The sequence below is a fragment of the Juglans regia genome, chromosome 4 (genome assembly GCF_001411555.2).
Source record: "Juglans regia cultivar Chandler chromosome 4, Walnut 2.0, whole genome shotgun sequence".
Lineage (NCBI taxonomy): Eukaryota > Viridiplantae > Streptophyta > Magnoliopsida > Fagales > Juglandaceae > Juglans > Juglans regia.
The window spans coordinates 33,936,413-33,955,424 of NC_049904.1; the positions used below are offsets into that span (position 1 = coordinate 33,936,413).

The 19,012-nt window shown below is 38.9% G+C and overlaps 4 protein-coding genes across 5 annotated transcripts; 3 read left to right on the forward strand and 1 right to left on the reverse strand.

The window, feature by feature from the left end:
* Positions 1-400: 400 nt before the first annotated feature.
* Positions 401-3,050, reverse strand: LOC109019083 (putative pentatricopeptide repeat-containing protein At3g11460, mitochondrial). Its single transcript, XM_019001306.2, has one exon. It carries the CDS (start codon positions 3,022-3,024, stop codon positions 1,108-1,110), a length of 1,917 nt encoding a protein of 638 aa, XP_018856851.1. The 5' UTR covers positions 3,025-3,050; the 3' UTR covers positions 401-1,107.
* A 794-nt stretch (positions 3,051-3,844) lies between these two features.
* Positions 3,845-10,073, forward strand: LOC108983437 (signal recognition particle 54 kDa protein, chloroplastic-like). Its single transcript, XM_018955067.2, has 15 exons — positions 3,845-4,122; positions 4,245-4,380; positions 4,651-4,718; positions 4,807-4,908; positions 5,421-5,573; positions 5,691-5,768; positions 6,296-6,421; positions 6,530-6,632; positions 6,893-6,993; positions 8,022-8,159; positions 8,267-8,410; positions 8,704-8,779; positions 8,914-8,999; positions 9,090-9,215; positions 9,659-10,073. Exons 1-15 carry the CDS (start codon positions 3,934-3,936, stop codon positions 9,764-9,766), a joined length of 1,734 nt encoding a protein of 577 aa, XP_018810612.2. The 5' UTR covers positions 3,845-3,933; the 3' UTR covers positions 9,767-10,073.
* On the forward strand, positions 10,073-14,724 carry LOC108983436 (ABC transporter B family member 29, chloroplastic). The gene is made up of 10 exons (XM_018955066.2): positions 10,073-11,224; positions 11,470-11,556; positions 11,630-11,737; positions 11,998-12,264; positions 12,631-12,714; positions 12,848-13,064; positions 13,173-13,258; positions 13,758-13,945; positions 14,129-14,258; positions 14,392-14,724. The coding sequence occupies exons 1-10, from the start codon at positions 10,607-10,609 to the stop codon at positions 14,536-14,538; spliced, it is 1,932 nt and encodes a 643-aa protein (XP_018810611.2). The 5' UTR covers positions 10,073-10,606; the 3' UTR covers positions 14,539-14,724.
* LOC108983438 lies at positions 14,591-18,832 on the forward strand. Of its 2 annotated transcripts, XM_035689017.1 has the most exons (4): positions 14,591-14,671; positions 15,664-16,480; positions 17,796-17,964; positions 18,103-18,832. In XM_035689017.1, exons 2-4 carry the CDS (start codon positions 15,674-15,676, stop codon positions 18,567-18,569), a joined length of 1,443 nt encoding a protein of 480 aa, XP_035544910.1. In that variant the 5' UTR covers positions 14,591-14,671; positions 15,664-15,673; the 3' UTR covers positions 18,570-18,832. The 2 variants fall into 2 exon arrangements, with proteins under 2 accessions (XP_035544910.1, XP_018810614.1); XM_018955069.2 differs by lacking the exon at positions 14,591-14,671 and having other exon boundaries at positions 15,613-16,480.
* The last annotated feature ends 180 nt before the right edge of the window (positions 18,833-19,012 follow it).

Genomic DNA, 19,012 nt, shown 5'->3' on the forward strand with positions numbered 1-19,012 from the left:
GGATCCTCAGTAGAAGTTTCACCTTGATTAAACTAGGTATGACTGCCTATATTTTCTTATAAACTCGAAAAAGAATGATTGAACTATGAGATTTTAATTACTCAATAAACAAAAACTTTGCGGTTTATTGAAGTTATGTGTCACACTTTCAGGAGGCATATGTAAAAGCCTTGGGGAAGGGATTCTCTGCTGCACCTTTTAAGACCTTTACGATTCGGTTTAGGACTGCTGCCATGGAAAGGGGCATTCGTCTTCCTGGGCATAGTGATTCTGAGGTATCTTGACTGAACTCTAGGCAGACTTTAATTGTAAATTTCAAAGCTTTACATTCGTCGTAGCAATAGGTGGCTTGACTAACCTCTCTGACCCTGGATTCTAAAGTATGTGATTTGAAAGCAAGTTGAAGGTAAAACTTTACATTCTTTTTCATCAGCAATGCGCCCATACAATGCCAGTAGAATGTTTTCTAGAACACATGCTTAAAGTGCTTCATCGATAATATATCCTGTAAAGCATCTAAACAAACCTTGAGCCCTGAAGCATTTGAGCTGATAATTCTCACTCTCTCTGACCTACTCATTCTCGCATCATCGCTCAAACCAACATTTTTGTTCAAGCTAGGATAGCCGCTTGACTATCTATCATGTCTCTTGCAAGCGTTTAAAAGATAGGATAAGCAAATACAATTAAGTGAAAATGGTGAATTTTCTCGGTCCCAGTGAATGTTATTTGTTCAAACGTAACCCATCCACTGCTACTATAGGGTGCAATCTTGCTTGTGCTTCCTCTTTGAATCTGTGTTAACATCCAATCACAAAGAATTAAGATCTTGTTATCAGCTTCTAAATACTTGTATCAACTTAGCTTTCTTCGTGGCTTTGTTCTGCAGCCGTTCAGCAGGAAATTTGAGCAAATATTGCTTGGCAGCCAACCACCTTCATAAATTCTCTGCAATCGCAAGAATTTTCAATATTCTTTTTCCATTTTTTACATTTGAAAGCTTGAATCAGTCTTGACCCGTATGCCGTAGCCATGCATTATGGTCATCATTTTTAGACATTTTTGGCGTTTTTCTCTTTCACTAGGGCTTTTTTATTCTGAAAGGTTTCACCAATAATCTTTGCAAGAACAGGTCCCGTTCTTGAAATGATGGAAACGAGTTGCATCTCTAACAACAAACTGCCTATCCACGATCTTGCTAACCAACTTTATAAACTGGTGACAATTTTCACAGATCCTCAGGTTCTTTATCACAACAATCTCTGTCCCTGGTCGAGTATTTAAGAGCCCAAATGCAATTGCAAGCTTTTCACTGTGCACTCCCATGCCACTCATAAGTTCTTCATTTCTTCTTTCTCGATCATTCTTATAAAACCCACCAAGTTCCTTTACTAGATTTTCCAAGTCATCCATCATTCTATATATCTCCTCTGTTTGAGGATGAGTTCTATCCCCAGCCAAGAAAAGGTGAACTCTCCCTTCATATTCAACATAGCTATAGCCAGGGTCCTTTTTGAGCTTTCGCTTTCTCATCATTGCCCGAACCTTTAAGACTCCCTCCAAATTCTCCGCTTCACAGTATATATTTGATAACAAAACATAATAACCGATATTCGTAGGATCGAGCTCCATGACTTGTTCAAAAGCCAATTCTGCTAGCTGTACATTTTTATGAATTTTACAGGCACCCAAAAGGGCCCCCCAAACTGGACCATCAGGCTTCACCTGCATCGACTCAATAAGCTCCTTAGCTTCCATAAGTCGACCTGCCCGGCCTAAAAGATCCACCACACAAGAGTAGTGCATTGGTTCTGGCTGCAACCCATAATTCATCTCCATTGCAGCAAAATAATCCAAGCCTTTATCAGTTAGTCCAGCATGACTACACGCGGACAAAACACTCACAAAAGCTGCTTTATCGGGTCTAATTCCTGTCCTAACCATTTCATCAAAGAGCTGCACTGCAATTTCTCCATGTCCATGCATTCCATACCCACCTATGATGGCTGTCCATGAAACTACACTTTTCTCACGCAAATGGTCAAATATACTGCGAGCCTTTTCCAAATTACCACATCTAGCATACATGTTAATCAGGGCATTGCACAAAAAAGGGTTGGAGCTGAATCCACTGCTCTGTATCCGACGGTCTACCTCAGTACCAAACTTTTGGGCACCAAGGTATGTGCAAGATGAGAGAACCCCAACAAATGTCACAGGGTCAGGATGAACGTCACTCAACTTCATCTTATGATAAAGGTCCAAAACCTGGGTAGCCAACCCATTTTGAGCATACCCAGAAATCATTGCATTCCAAGTAATTAAATCCTTATTAGACATCGCATTGAACAACTCTAGCGCATAATCAATTGCCCCACATTTCACATACATTGTCAGCAAACAGTTTGCTACAGAGCTTTGAGTGTCCAACCCAAACTTAACACAGCAACCGTGAAGACACAACCCAAGACACCAATGCTCGGGAAGCGTACACAAAGGTACTAGCCCCAACATCGTAACTGAATTAACCGAGACACCTGCCTCCCTCATCTTACGAAACAACGCGAACCCATCATGAAATCTCGAGTTAAACGTATATCCAGATATCAGAGCATTGTAACAATCAGTTCGATTACTTGATTCACCGTTTTCATCGAACACTTTGCGTGCATACTGAACAGAGGAGCATCTGGCGTACATCGAAATCAATGAAGATTGCACGAAGGGTTCGTGTTTGCACCCGGTTTTGATAACGTGGCAGTGGAGCTGTGCGCCGGAGATTGGGAGAGAGAGGGCGGCGCAGGATTTGAGAACGAAAGGGAAGGTGAAGACATCGGGTGAGTCGCCAGAGCGGAGCATTTGGCGGTAGAGGGTGAGGGCATGGACGAATTGGCGTTGATTTGCCATTTCTCTTAGGTGAGCGTTCCATGGGTTGGTTGTGACTGTGCTTGCGCCCGTGGTTTTGGTGCTTCGGAGGTTCAGTAGTTTCGTTGTGCGAGAGACAAGGGACTGGGGGACTGTCATATTCGGAGTTAACCGACTAAACGACACCTTTTATCCTCCGTAGTCCTTGCACTGAACGGAAGTCGGTTGAAATTGAATCTAATGGCCGTTGGGTCGTTCGTGCAAGACACCAGCAAACGACAGAACGTTCATCAGCATGATATGCATGACGTTTGTGTATGTAAAAATGATGGCATTTTTGGGTAATTTGGGAGACATTCAAAGTTTGAACTAGGTGTTATTAAATAAGAAAAATGATTTCATATAATTTTTTGGATTATTCGATTCAAATAATCTAGTTGTCTAATTTTCTTTATTCCTTAATCAAAATCTAAATTTTCAAAAGAATAAAAGAGTTATACGTACCTATAATATTACACGTAATGGATATTCATTTTATTTTATCAATTTTTTATATTTTAATTTTAATTTTAAAATTTTCATTATTTCAATAATTGACATGTAAACATATATGATTATCGTGTAAAATTATAAGTATAAATATTATTTTTTAATAAATTGAAAATTTTAAAATTAAAATATAAAATATAAATTTTTTTAAAATTTTTCTTAATAAAAAAACTAGAATATGATATTTGTGTACGCTTTTTAGATGATTAAAATAAATTATTCTTATGATTTCATCTATTAATAAATTAATTTTTTTAAATTAATTATGAAAAAAGATCATTCTAATAAATGATTTAAAAAAGAGAATTACGAAAAAAGAAATATTGGGAATTTTAACCATAGTGAATAATAAGCAATTTTAGCTTTTAAAAAAAAAAAAAAAACAATTTTAACCATAGATAGATAGATAGATAGAGCCAATCAGCCAACCGAAATCTCCCGAGTGTTTTCAGTGGATAAAGCCCACTGTTCACGCCCAGAAACAAGAAGGGAGCTTGACATCCTTCACGGCTCTGGGCGATGGAGGCTGTGCATTTCTCGACCGTTGCTTCCAGCCACTTCTCTGCAGTTTCTCACTCCTTCTCGACGAACACACGAAGCTGGAGCCTCGGCATTTCGACCACCGACGCTAGGAAAACGAGTCGGTTTCGCTCGAGTTGGACCGGTTCAAACAATTCCACCTCGATCTCTTCCAGGAACTTGTTTACTGTAAGTCATCATAATCAGTAAAAAATTCGCAATGGCGTTCACATTCCGATCTCAAGTAGTCTTTTTGTTTACTGTATCGGGTCTTCAGTGTGTAGTGAATTGAGTTTTATATTTTTCTACAGAGAGAAGTTTGGGGTTGGGTGAACTCGAAGAGTCTTACTCTGGGAACAGGCCTGCGCGGTGTTGTTGTGAGAGCTGAGATGTTTGGGCAGCTCACGAGCGGTCTTGAGGCGGCCTGGAATAAGCTCAAAGGAGAAGGTTCGCATCACTTTGCCTTTTCTTTTATCAACCATCTAAGTTTATTGTTTCTACTCGCTGTGGGACATGGTCACTCCAAAAACATAAGTTGATCAATCATGGTCTTGTGATTTCTCGAGAAAAAAGAAAAAAAGGAAAAAGTGCAACTTCATGATATAAAGAGGTGAATATACACATAGGCACATGGCTATAACTTATTTTGTTCTTGTCTAGCTGTTCTCCTTATTTGATCAGTTCCATTTCTTATTGGTTCAATTCTCTTCACTTCAGAGGTTTTGACCAAGGAGAATATAGTGGAGCCAATGAGAGATATTAGAAGAGCTCTTTTGGAAGCAGATGTAAGTGAGCCTCTCTATATGTGTTGTTATGTTCGAGTCTAAATGTAGCCATCGTAAATGGAATAGTGATTACCTGTTCCGTTGACAGGTAAGTCTTCTTGTTGCACGACGATTTGTGCAAGCTGTCAGTGAGCAAGCTGTTGGTGTTGGGCTGATTCGAGGTGTGAAACCGGATCAGCAGCTGGTTAAGGTAGGTATAGATATATGTTATCTAAACACTCCGTTGCAAAGATTGCATCCTTTTGATTTTATCAAATCCTTAAGTAAACTTAAAAACCTTATATTCATTACATAGAATTGTTGTTTAGCCTGCTTTAAGATACTCTAGGTAGGACTCTGGTCGAATAATGCTGTTATTAACTTTCACAGATTTATATGCCTTTTGGTGACTGCTGATTGCATATTCTCAATGTTTGCTGTTGTAGATTCGCAGAACATTTATCACTGGTTGACATAGTACTTTGTTCTTTGATTTCATCTTTCTCCTGTTTGGTTCTTACTCTTGATATAAATATTACACACACACACATACACGAGATAATACAGCTCCCATAAGAAAACCTTTATTCTGTCATTAATGAAGTTGAGGGTGTAATGTGAAAGCAAGAAAAAAGTTGGCCATCTCTAGACTTTTTAATCTCTATTGAATATTACTGGTGCTATAATAACTAATAAAGAATATTTACTTTCTGTTTCTTGCAGATTGTTCACGATGAGCTCGTGAAATTGATGGGTGGGGAGGTATCTGAATTAGTTTTTGCAAAATCTGGTCCCACTGTAATTTTATTAGCAGGTCTGCAAGGAGTTGGAAAAACAACTGTTTGTGCAAAACTGGCTTATTATCTGAAGAAACAGGTCTGTTTCGAGAAGCCCCCTTTTCTATGTAGGTTTGGTGTATAGAATAATTGTTAGTAGACTAGTCTAGTTTGTTGCCAAACCTTGCTGACACTAGTGACATAACATTGACTACAGGGGAAGAGTTGCATGCTGGTTGCTGGAGATGTGTACAGACCAGCTGCTATTGACCAACTTGTTATTTTGGGTGAACAGGTATTGGTACTTTTTTATTGTCAATGAAGTCCTGAGCAGCATTATCATTTCAATCATCTATTATGCTTGCAATCATGCTGTTCACATGAATTCCTTCAAGTTGTAAACTTTCTGATGTACATGGCGATATTAATTATTGTTATTAGTAGAGAGGGCGCTCTGAAAATCTGAAGGTGAAAAAATGAAGAATGATGTCTCTAATCAAGTTGATGCAATCTAAAGGTCCAAAATTCAAGCAGAAACAACTATGAGCAAGACTAGAATATTGTATGAGAAGAGGAAGTGTAGGAAATGATTAGCATTTTGATATAACAAATTGGGTACTTTTCATTGTTTGTCTACAAATAGAAGAAATATCAAATAAGAGTATAACAAAGTGGATTGTATCGCTCTACATCTAAGTTGCAATTTTGAGAGAGTTTTGGTTTGTTCTCTGGTCATTTTTCTAATCTGATGTTTTTCTCCAAACTTAATCCTTTATTAGGATTATTCAATTCATTCTCACATCCTGTTATTGCATGTGACAGGTGGATGTGCCTGTTTATACATCAGGGACTGACGTTAAACCTTCAGACATAGCCAAGCAAGGTTTAGAAGAGGCCATAAAGAAAAAAATAGATGTAGTCATAGTGGATACTGCTGGAAGGCTTCAGGTGGCACTTCTTATCTGTTGTTTGAAATGATTTGTTAGAAAATTCTAAGTTAGTAATGATAACATTGACTGGTTTACTACTCATATGTTGTTGATCCTTTATTAACAGATTAACAAAGCAATGATGGATGAGTTGAAAGAAGTGAAGCGGGCGTTGAATCCCACAGAAGTTTTGCTTGTTGTTGATGCAATGACGGGACAAGAAGCTGCAGGTGGTGAAAATCTTGTTTTACTCATTGATAATGAAAAAAGTCCCGGGTTAATATATTAGTTGTCTACATATGACATAGCAATTATGAAAGCAGTCGTATTGTATTGAGCTAAATCATACATGTGTGATTATAAGCTCTAAGGTCAGAGTTATTGATTTGGATCACACTGTTGTTGATTTCATGCCCTTGTTTTGATTTAATGTTTAGTGATTGTATTCTCCAAAACTTGACTCTCACTCTCTTTTTATTTGAGTTTACAGCCTTGGTGACAACATTTAATCTAGAGATCGGGATAACTGGAGCCATTTTGACAAAGCTGGATGGGGATTCTAGAGGTGGAGCAGCTTTGAGCGTCAAAGAGGTTTGCCGTATTGTCCTATAATTTAATTTCAAATGAATTTCTTCCTCAACATAGAACTCGTTATAGCTCTTTCCTGTAAGCTTTTTTCATTATTGGTGATGCTTTCAATGCCATTGATATGTTAATGTTAGCTCAAATGCCTTTTTTAGGTAATCAAGAAGTTTTATTCATAATAATAGGTATAGCCAAGTAACGTATACATAAGTAATACCTAACTAGGGTTCTCAACTGTAAAAAGAAGTTCATGGACATAAAGCCCATTGAAATCGCCCCCGCCCAAATTAGCTCAAATGCCTTTGAAGTTAGTTCTATTCATTTGAAAATCCTGAAGCATATACGCACACGAGCAAAAACTGAAATTAACCATGCCGACTGTTCAGGTTATGTTTGATATGAGGTACTATTGTATGGAAATTAGGTGTGAGTTTTAGGGGCAGTTTGGAAAATAAGGTTTAGCTATGATAAAATAAATGTGTTATGGTGAGCCCAAGAACGGAATAAGGCTGTGCAATCTGTTCCAAACCGAAATCTAGTTTTTTCTCCTACATTGTTGGACCTGTCCGACCCACTTCATGAAAATCCAGTTGACTGTTGAGTGCGTGCAACACCTCCCCTCCCGTACCTCCCACCCTCTCTTTCTCTTCAACACACAACCCCATGCGGACTTGCTTCTCCTAAATTATAGGTGTTATCTGTTAGTTCACTGTGGCCCTTTTCCCAGATGTATAGAAAGTTTCTAAAACTTCTATTATCAACTGCTTCTTTGAGATTGTATGTTGCATTTCAATGTGCCATTTGAAAATCTGTTAAAATTATGTCTTGTTTCCTCTAAACAGAACAGAAAGGATATCTACGTTGCTTCTTTGACTATTGGAGTGGTGGAATATTGTTACTATATTAGTATCATTTTTACATGATTTTTTTTATTTTGATTTTTTTGTTGCGGCTTTCAAGTAATTATCTTCCTGTTAAACTGCTTTCACTAATGAAAATCTTATATTTTATTTTTGTAATACAAATGATGATAGGTATCAGGAAAACCAATCAAACTTGTAGGGCGGGGAGAGCGTATGGAGGATCTTGAACCTTTCTACCCTAACCGTATGGCAGGAAGAATCTTAGGAATGGGAGATGTCCTCTCCTTTGTGGAGAAGGCACAAGAAGTTGTAAGTTTTATTATATGGAAGTAACAAATATTTTGATGAGTTGTGGACTTGGGAGGCCACAAAAAAGGAAATATTTTTATGAGTTTTTCATTACATTGTCTGCCTAGATGCGACAAGAAGATGCTGAAGAGCTGCAAAAGAAGATAATGAGTGCAAAATTTGACTTCAATGATTTCTTAAAGCAAACTCGAGCTGTTGCACGAATGGGCTCCATGACTCGTGTTATAGGAATGATCCCTGGTATGGGGAAGGTATGAAGTCAGTTTCCCACTATTTTTCTAATTTAATTTTGCTTGTAGGTGTATTGAGTAGAATGATGGTATGACATATGGGTCCAATTTCTCTCCCATAATCTTTTTCCTGCTTTACAATTTCCTGAGCTCCAATTCTTGTACTTCTTAGCGAGTCTATTGAGAAAAGCATTATGAGACAGCTGAGCTTATGGCCATTCTCCAGTATTCATAATGAACCAGAACTGTGATGACTACTTGATTATTAATTGTCTTCAACTCTGGATTTAACTTCCCTACGTGCGTGCAATCAGGTTACTCCTGCACAAATTCGAGAAGCAGAGAAGAGTTTAAAGATAATGGAAGCAATGATTGAAGCAATGACGCCAGGTATTTTTATCTCTCTGCTTTATATCAAAATTATATTTGGTAAATGAAAGTGGATCTATTGTCTCGTTATGATTGGAGCTCTAAGATCTATTGTCTCGTTATTTTCTGTTTCTGATTCTCTTCTTCACTTATAGAGGAAAGAGAGAAGCCCGAATTATTGGCAGAATCTCCTGCCAGGAGGGAAAGAGTTGCTCAAGATTCTGGGAAAACGGAGCAGCAGGCTTGTATTGTTGCTATTTGATGCAGATTGGTAAACTGGTTTCATCTTACCTGTCCTTATATGGAATGTTTTTTATGACATGAAAAATAGGTGAGTCAACTTGTTGCTCAACTCTTCCAAATGCGCATTCGCATGAAGAATTTGATGGGTGTAATGGAAGGTGGATCCATTCCTGCATTGAGCAATCTTGAGGAGGCGCTCAAAGCTGACCAAAAGGTGCCTTATTTGCTTATTTGCTTACTTGTGACTGTGCTTGTGTTATTTAATTGAATTCATATGATTTGAGTTAGAATGTGGTCTACTGTTCAGTTTCCATCTTTCTACATTTGTTATTAGAATTATTGGGGTGCGCTGGTGTTACTAGATGCGGGATATTGTTCAAACTAGGATAGGCTAAGCAGGCTGGTAATATCCTTCTGGAAATTCATAAATTCTCTCTTATTACGCATGTTCAATGCAAGACACAATGTTGGGACATTATTGGGGCATGAATATCATAGAAAATATTTGATTCTACCATGAGTAGTTATATTAAACAAGCTTCATGGAACATTGCTAATTTGTTTCTGGAGTGCTGATAGGCCTTTTGCAACCTTGGTACTCTGTTGGGTATGCTTTTAATTAAAAAGTTGATGGTTTGGGTTTTATAAATGTATTAGGCTCCTCCTGGTACTGCTAGGAGAAAGAGGAGACCAGGATCAAGGAGGCAGCTCGTAGACTCAGCATCAACAAGGCCAAGTCCCCGTGGTTTTGAGGCTGGGAACTAAAAGCTAAGAGGGTGCTGCACTGGTGACTTCATGTCAATTCATCATAGGCTCTCAATTTGGTACTATGGAGATACATGTCATTACATACCTTTTCAAAGGTGAGATATCCAAGGTTCTTTGAACTGTGCAAGGCCGCTGGCTTTTTTCATCGCGAGCACGGTAGCTGTGTAAATGAATGTTCCTGCAACGGTCAATGTAAACCAAACATCATGTATATCAACAAGTCTTGTTCACCAGTTCAGATGTGTACTTGTAATGCATCCATTGGTTGAAATGGAAAAAAGTTACAAAGTTCTAACTGTTTTTACATTGAAGTTCCATTTGGTTGTGGGCAACTTGAAAGCCTGCACTGAAGTTTAGGATTACACGACACAATCCTTGAACTGTTGGATCTTGAAATGAGGAATAAATTACAAAATGAATGGTAATTTAGAAGCAACAAAGAAGTGACTGACGGTGTATTAATTTTACTTGATTATAAATAGCACGTCCGAACTAAGAAGGAAACAACAGCATAACGAAGAAGTTGATAGAACATGATATAGCCGCATAATACTCTGCTTTTTGTTTTTTTAATTATAAATTCGGGTGCTTTTGTTTCTTCGATGTTGATGTCGAACATGGAGTTTCTGCCACCGTCTGTTGTGGATACAAACTATAATTGGGAGAGATAGAAAGGAGAGAGATTTGCTGCACAGCATTACAAACAAGGGAGACGCGTGGTGAGTCATTGCTTGTTCTCTGTCTGGCTACAGTACTTTGCTTGCTCTTCCTCGTACAAACAAATTCATTTTCCCACCTCACCTCTGAATTCTGATAAACATAGAAGACTAAACGCAAATGTCCAGAATCGTTCTTCGAAATCCTCCATCTTCGCCACCTCTTACAGTACTCCTCAACCCAATACCCTACGTATTCCGTCAACCTTCCTCAACTCAACTATATCTCTTTCCCAGAAAGCCCTCCCTCAAACCTCTTTATTCCCTCAACCTCCCTTCCTACCTTCCCTCCTTAAACCCCACCTCCTCTAATAAACCTCGCCCCCTCTCCGGCACCCTCCGTTCCCTCCAACCCTACCTCCTCTCCCAATGCACGCCCATCCTTGCCGGCTGGCTCTGCAGCCTCGTCTCCATCCTATCCCTCTCCATGCTCGTCCCCAAGATCGGGAAACTCTCCTCCGTCCTTACCTACGTCGACGCCCTTAGGTTGAGGAACGAGGGTTTCTTCTTAGGGGCTCTGGTCTTGGTCCGCTTCGTCGCTAGCTACTGGCAGCAAGCGTTCCTGTGGGACGCCGCCTTGAACGCTGCGTATCGACTTAGGGTCTACGTCTTTGATAGGGTTCTGGAGAGGGACCTGGCATTTTCCGAATATGGCGGCGCCATTTCGGCCGGGGATATCGCGTATCGGATCACCGCTGAGGTGGCCGATATCGCCGATACCGTCTATGCTGTTCTCAATGTGAGTGAAGTGACTTTTTTCCCTTGGTGTTCAGTATAGTCATCTTTCTGATACTTGAATTTGTTGGAATGAAAAAGGAAACGTCAGATATGAAGGTGGTAGGTAGGTTGTGATTACAGCCGGAATTTTTGTTTTTTGTATGAGTGTATATCTATGATGTCCGTACTATCTCTCTCTAGTATTTTTTTTTTATAAGTATCTCTCTCTAGTATTTCAACTAGAAAGATTCTGATTTTGCGTGACAGACCATTGTACCCAGTACTCTGCAATTATCAGCGATGGCGGCGCAGATGTTAATGATCAGCCCAGCCCTTTCAATCATTTCGGCACTGGTGAGGAACAACAATAAGTGGACTATTTAGTCAGTTTGAAGCTTATGATCACGAGTCGTGCATTTTATTATAGGTGATTCCATGTATGGCTCTTCTCGTTGCCCATCTTGGCGAGAAGCTTAGAACGATATCTAACGAGGCACAAATGAGTATTGCTGCCCTCTCAGCCTATTTAAATGAGGTGTTTTTTTCTCTGCTACTCGAAATGTCCCATGGTACTTCGTGAATGTTTAAAGTTGTCTTGATCGTAAAGTTTGGTTGGTTTCCTTTACAATTATTCTCACCTTTTGATTTTCCTGTTAAAGTATCAAAAGTATTGAATATATGTTGCACCTACTGTTATGCTTTCCTCACGCTTGTTCATGGAGTTTGTAGTTAAATCTTCCTTGCTATTGGACATAACCTGGTGCAATTATGTAATATAGTTTATATACGTTTTAGGTCCTTCCAGCTATTCTATTTGTGAAAGCAAACAACTCAGAGCTGTGTGAAAGTGCCAGGTTTCAAAGGCTTGCTCATACCAACTTATCTGATCAATTGAGAAAGAAGAAAATGAAGGCGTTCATTCCTCAGATAACACAGATTATATATTTTGGAGCATTGTTTGTTTTTTGTGCTGGTTCGCTGATGGTTTCAAGTGGTTCTTTCAATGGCGGTAGCATGGTTTCATTCATTACCTCATTGCTTTTTTTAGTTGAGCCAATTCAGGTAATTAATTTTCCTCTCTTTTCTACTTTTTTAATGTTATTTTAGCCTGTTCCTGTTTTGTGTCAGTTTGTTCCCAGTTTCTGATCTGCATGTTTTTTAGTTGACTTGAAGTTTAATGCTTTTTTCTTGTACTCTTCGAGTAATTCTGGCATGATAGTGGCAACATTGTCCTGTTCCTTTTGCAAAAAGAAAAGAAAGGAAAAATAAATGTAGTTCAAAAGTCTATTGTCTGCATATTCTTCTCTGATGAGAAAAAAGAAGGAAAATGTCTACGGCCGTTTTTCTAATTGCATTTTTTGTTGTTATTATGCTTCAGCCATTGAGGAGCTTCCTTAAGTTATGAATCTGAACATAAAAAATACGCAGGGTGTGGGGAAAGCATACAATGAGTTGAAGCAAGGAGAACCTGCTATTGAACGCCTGTTTGATTTGACCAGGGTCAACTCTAAGGTACATCTAAGGTTGATTACTCTTTGGACCGATATCTTCATACTCTTATTTAGTTACTTTTACATTTGTGATTATTATTTTAGTTATTATCTGCTTTGCTGTGGTAAGAAAATAAATGTAAGCTTCAATACAGGTGATCGAGAAAACAGATGCCATTGATTTGGACTGTATAGAAGGGGAGGTGAAATTTTGTGATATCTCATTTGGATATGGGGATAATGTGCCCTTAGTTTTGAATGGAGTGAACCTCCATATTAAAGCTGGAGAGACAATTGCTCTTGTTGGGCCTTCTGGAGGAGGAAAGACTACCCTTATAAAATTGCTTCTTCGGCTTTATGATCCTTTATCTGGTTTGGCTTTTGAACTACAACGAATTGCAAACTTTAATGTTCATCTTGGTATTGGAAAAGTTGCTTCTTTTAATTGGGAATGACTATCTGTTCTTCACATGTTAACAGGTGGTATACTTATTGATAACCATAACATCCAAGACATCCGGTTGGATAGTTTGAGGAGACATGTCAGTCTGGTTTCTCAGGATATAGTAAGTTACTGAGGACTGTTCTCTTTCTTCTTTTAATTCTTCCCTTCCCCCCCCGCCCCCACAAATAGAGGAAGGCAGGCGACACGTAAGAGCTTCACTAGATGCCCTAAAAATTAAGGCCTCTTATCTCATGATGCCCATAAGTTGTACCAGAAGTATGAATTGTTTGGTTGCTATGTATGGCGGTTTTGTCAATGAATGCGTCTCGGGCCGGTTGGCTACTTCATACTAATTGTAGGGTACAACTGGCATGCACCTTGCAAGTTGCAAGTTGCAAGATCCTTACCTGGAACTTGGAAGATAGTTTAAACTTTAATATAGGGAAGTAGGCTTCCCCTCTATACTCGTTTTATACTCACTTAAGAAGCATAGTCCAAAGCTCCAATTCAATGGTTTTATTAAAATGCTCGTGCAATGGGCGACTTTGTAAAATTGGAACACATGGTAATTTATGGAAACCTTTTGGAATGGTCATCATGATAATGTTTGCTTTTATTAGACACTGTTTTCAGGGACAGTTGCTGAGAACATTGGGTATAGGGATCTGATGTCAAGCATTGACATGGAGAGGGTTGAGCATGCAGCACAAACTGCAAATGCTGATGAATTTATCAGAAAACTTCCAGAAGGTTACAAAACTAACATTGGACCAAGGGGCTCAATTTTGAGTGGAGGCCAAAAGCAAAGGTGAAGCTTTACGTCTGAACTCTTCTTTTAGTATGAAGCTAGATTTAATTATTGTCAGATAAAATGTTTAACATGGTTACCAGGCACAGTCCTGTAATCAGCATCATGATATTTTGCTGTGTAGCTGAATCTCTTGAAAAGCTCCATTTGTTAGTTAACCACGGGGTCATCTCATAAATGCAGACTAGCTCTTGCAAGGGCACTCTATCAAAATCCCGCTATACTGATATTGGATGAAGCAACTTCTGCTCTAGACAGTAGGTCTGAGTTATTGGTGAGACAAGCTGTGGAGCGCATGATGCAAAATCGTACAGTAAGTAAACGAATAATTCTCTCAGTTTGGGATGTACGTTTGGATGCATTTTTTTAGTTAGAATTAAGTAATTGCAAGTTTCACATGGAATCAAATATTGTGCCTAATTAGAGTGACCTATATATGTTTATAGGTACTGGTCATTGCACATCGGTTGGAAACAGTTTTGATGGCTAAACGAATATTCCTTTTAAATGATGGGAAGCTAGATGAGCTAAGTCGCTGGACTCTTGTGGGTAGACACCACGACTTGGCAGAATCAACTGGACTTGTGATTTGAAATTACCACTGCAAAAATGGTGATCGATGAACGGAGTGTCATTTTATTGGTTGGGGAATCGGTGCTAGGAATGGTAGAGGATAAAGGAAACAGTACTTTCTGGATCATATGAAGAGCAGAACTTAAAATATAAGTAAGTTCATGTATAGGTTTAATGTTAAAAAAATTATTTTTCATTAGTCACTATTCACCATCCTATACTTCACGCCTTGTGAAAAATACTCATACATTTTATAAAAAACACATCCACATCCTATAAAAAGTTATAGGTATGGAGTGTGTGATGTAAACATAGCGATTTGTAGCAAAACTCGACACTCATCAATACGACATGAGATTGCTTGAGAGGGGGAACTAATTAGAGATGAGATTATTTCAAGGGCCATTGAATGGGATCATCTAATTAATGTGATTAAATCTGAGCATCATTGTGTGTCCTTTAGCCCGAACTTCATTACCCAGAGTTTCTTTTTTCATTCTTGCCCAGGAGGGAGCGAGCGAGAAATAAAGGGGCATATTCCAAGTACACACCTGTTATGGAAACTCGGCCATTAAACTCTATGGCGGCTGCCCAAAAATAAAAGGAAAATGGGCCTTACCTTGTTAGACTTGCCACATGGTAACATAAAGACCGTACTGTTCCTCAGCACCTTATTTTTATCGAAAAAGTGTACCGGAAAATGGGCCATTAATATTTTATTTAATTTTAAATTTTTTATTTTTAATCATTAAAATATTCTCAAATTTTAAAATAAAACATAAAAAATAATTTAATTTTTTCAAATCTCAAAATAAAAATAATATTTTAAATTTATAATATTTTTATTTAAATTTTTTTTCTTTATTAAAATTTTATAAAATATATTAACTTAAATTATTTTATTATTATTTAAAAACTATTTCATTATTATTTATGTATTTTTTTTTATCTCATTTTATTTTATATGTATAAGTTATAACTGAACGAGAGTATAGTAGTTCTTTAATAATTCATTGCAACCAACTAACACCTAGAAAATAGTTGGGTCCACAAATTTCTTTGCTTTCTGTTTGGTTTCATAGTTATCAATCCTTTTTTGACGTATGGCCCAAACGTGTGTTTTTTCTTTATCTTTCTGTTTGCAGGCTAGATAGCATGTCTGATGAGAGCCCCCACAATCCAGAAGCAGTCGAGCCCAAGGCTCGAACCGTCGGTGGCACTGAGTACAGCTGGTGCAAAGCCGTGCCCAGTGGTACCGGCATCACAGTCCTAGCCCTCCTCCTCTCTAAGCCCCCAGATATCTGGACCATCCAAACTGCCCTCCACAACCTCCAAAATGCCCAGCCTATCCTCCGCTCCAAGCTCCACTTCACCACCACCACCTCCACTAAAACCTTCTCCTTCCTCACTCCTCCCACCCCTCACCTCCAAATCCGACCGTTGGATCTCTCGTCAACGTCCCACATCCTTCACACCCAAAACGACCACCACTGCTCCGTCAATCCCTTCCATCTCATCCTCGAACACGAGCTGAACCAAAACACTTGGCAAGATCCTGACCATCCATCGTACGCCGACGAGGACGTGCTCTTCGCTAGCCTGTACACACTGAGCAAAGCCCAGTGGACCCTGACGCTCAGGCTGCACACGTCGGCATGCGACCGCACGACGGCGGTGTCAGTACTGAGGGAGCTGCTGGGGTCCGTGACGGGGTCTGGAAGAGAAGGGGAAGATATAGGGAGGGAATTTGGGTACAAAGAAGATGTTAATTTGGGAATCGAGGATCTTATCCCAGCAGGCAAAGCTAATAAGCCCTTTTGGGCGCGGGGCGTGGACATGCTTGGGTACTCCTTGAATTCACTGAGGTTGGCAAATTTGGATTTTAGGGACGCAAATTCGCCTAGATATTCTCAGGTGGTGAGGCTGCAGATGACTGCAGTTGACACTGAGAAGCTTGTTGCAGTAAGTCATTTATTTGTGCAACATTATCATCACCTTTTGCCACTTGTTTAAGTTTTCGCCTGTTTTTGAATGTTGGGCTTAACAAGGTTGAAAGATGTTATTAAGTTTATGAGGTAACCAAATAAGTATATTTTATGCCTCTTACCTGAACCATATTGACGCAGTTTGTTGGAATTCGTCTTTATCATGGTTGGGTTGGGTTGGATTGGAATATTGGATTAACCTGGTGATATATTTACATACATATATATATATATATAGATATATATATATGATCGGTAGATTAACCAGTGTGATGTATCGTCTGAGATTTAATTGTAGGTTGTTCGAATGGATAAATATTAACGTGATAAACTAACTGTTGTTCACTTTGAGAGCAATTGTTGGAATTTAATACTTCTGGATTGTTAGATAGTAGGGGATTCTGATCATAGTGAGATTGATTCTGCTTAATCATGATTTTATTTTGTTAGTCATGATGCATCGACATCACCTAGGCCATATTGTGCAGGAATATGAAAATATAATACAAAAGGAAAGATCCAGAGTAGGGTCAGGTTCTTAGCCACGAGCCAGACTCAAGAGACATGGACTCTTTTGTCTTTGCTCATAGGCTGACACTTCCCATTCGCAGCAGAGATAGGGTGTGGGCCTAAGGGCTACCTGTGCAGCTGGTGCCATTCTCGGTTGTCACGCTCTAAATAATTTATATATATATATATGTACGTACGTATGTATATTTACTAGTTGAAGGAACTGTATTAATGTTCAAAAGTTTATCCGAATACACAGGAAGTATATATATCAGAAACACTGCTAAATGGCTAGAATATCTATTTGGTGTTCTCAAAGACCTTATTTAATAACCTAATGACCATGCTGGTTGTGGACTAGTATGTGCAGCATTAAACCTCGTGGGTTCATATAATTAGGCCTGTCATAGGTGCCTATGGTCCTTCATATGCTATTCAAATGTTCAACCACCCTGCCCCATATGCTTAATTAAGCTCTTCAACTCATGCGCACATTCTTGAAAAAGTTTTGATTCATGATCCAAGTGAGTTTTTCAGAAGCAACAACGTACCTTTTATCGGTATATTAAGCAAAAAGTTTTCAGTGTTAAGTTGGTGAACTACATATTCAGGTTCCAAGTTTTGATCATTTGCAACTCCTTAGCTTCTGTTTTACACCCCAACGTTTTTAGTGTTGAGCTTGTGAGCCATGTCCATGGGTTCCAAGTTTGATCACCCGCAACTCGTATTTGCCTATTATTGATCCATGACCTCGTACTTATATGTTGGCACAAATTTTGTAGGAATGTAAGTCAAGGGAAATTAAACTTTGTGGAGCCTTGGCAGCGGCTGGATTGATTGCAGCTTATGCTTCGAAAAACCTTCCTGATCATCAGAGGGAGAAGTACGCTGTGGTAACTCTCATAGACTGCCGTTCAATTCTTGATCCAGTCCTTTGCAGTCAAGATCTAGGTGAACCTAATTACTAACCCTCCCTTGCATTACATAAATAAAAGAGTTATTAAGTGGTTTTTTTGCCTGTCTTGGCTCAACATAAATTAGGCGTTTTGCATTAATTTGTAAAATGACAAATGTATTTGTAACACACAGGATTCTACCATTCTGCCATCCTAAATACACATGACATATCTGGTGAAGAAGAACTATGGGAGTTGGCAAATAGATGCTACATGTCCTTTGCAAATGCTAAGAACTCCAACAAGCATTTCTCAGACATGTCTGACCTGAACTTCCTAATGTGTAAGGCCATTGAGAATCCTGGTTTGACCCCATCATCATCCTTGAGAACTGCCTTGATCTCGGTGTTTGAGGACCCAGTTATTGATGATTCTAATGAACTGCATCAACAGCTTGGATTGGAGGATTTTGTGGGATGTGCTTCAGTACATGGTGTCGGTCCGTCAATTGCCATATTTGACACAATAAGAAATGGTGGTTTGGACTGTGCGTGCGTGTATCCAGCGCCACTTCATTCAAGGGAACATATGCAAGAGCTAATTGGTCATATGAGGAGAATTCTTGTGGACGGTTGTAACAAGTTGGAGAGTGAGAGCTAGACGTATTCTTTCTTTATTTGAGCTAGATCTCTTATTGTGAGCATGAGACGATGAAATGCCCTCTTTCCTTTGGTTTCGAACGTTGAACTAGCAGCCACTGCATTCGATCCTGCAGTATATCTCAAAATTCTCCTATTTTTAAATTGGTGGAACTAGGGATGGGTTCGTGGAATGAAAGTCAGAGACTCGGAAGAGAGTGTGATTTGTAGAATTTTTCATTACGCAATCCCAATAAGATGCACCAAGCAGGCTCCTTGCTAATATTTCCTTTTTGTATTCTTGGCACCTTTAATTCAGATCCCTTTTTGACTCGACATGTAGTTTAGAATCAGATAGTTGAAAAGAGGCCAGTCCAGGTCCAAGTATCTATTAATTCCAGGCAAAACGCTCTGAGCAGAGTATTATTAGTAGTGAACTAGTTATACTTTAGTTAAAATTTGACT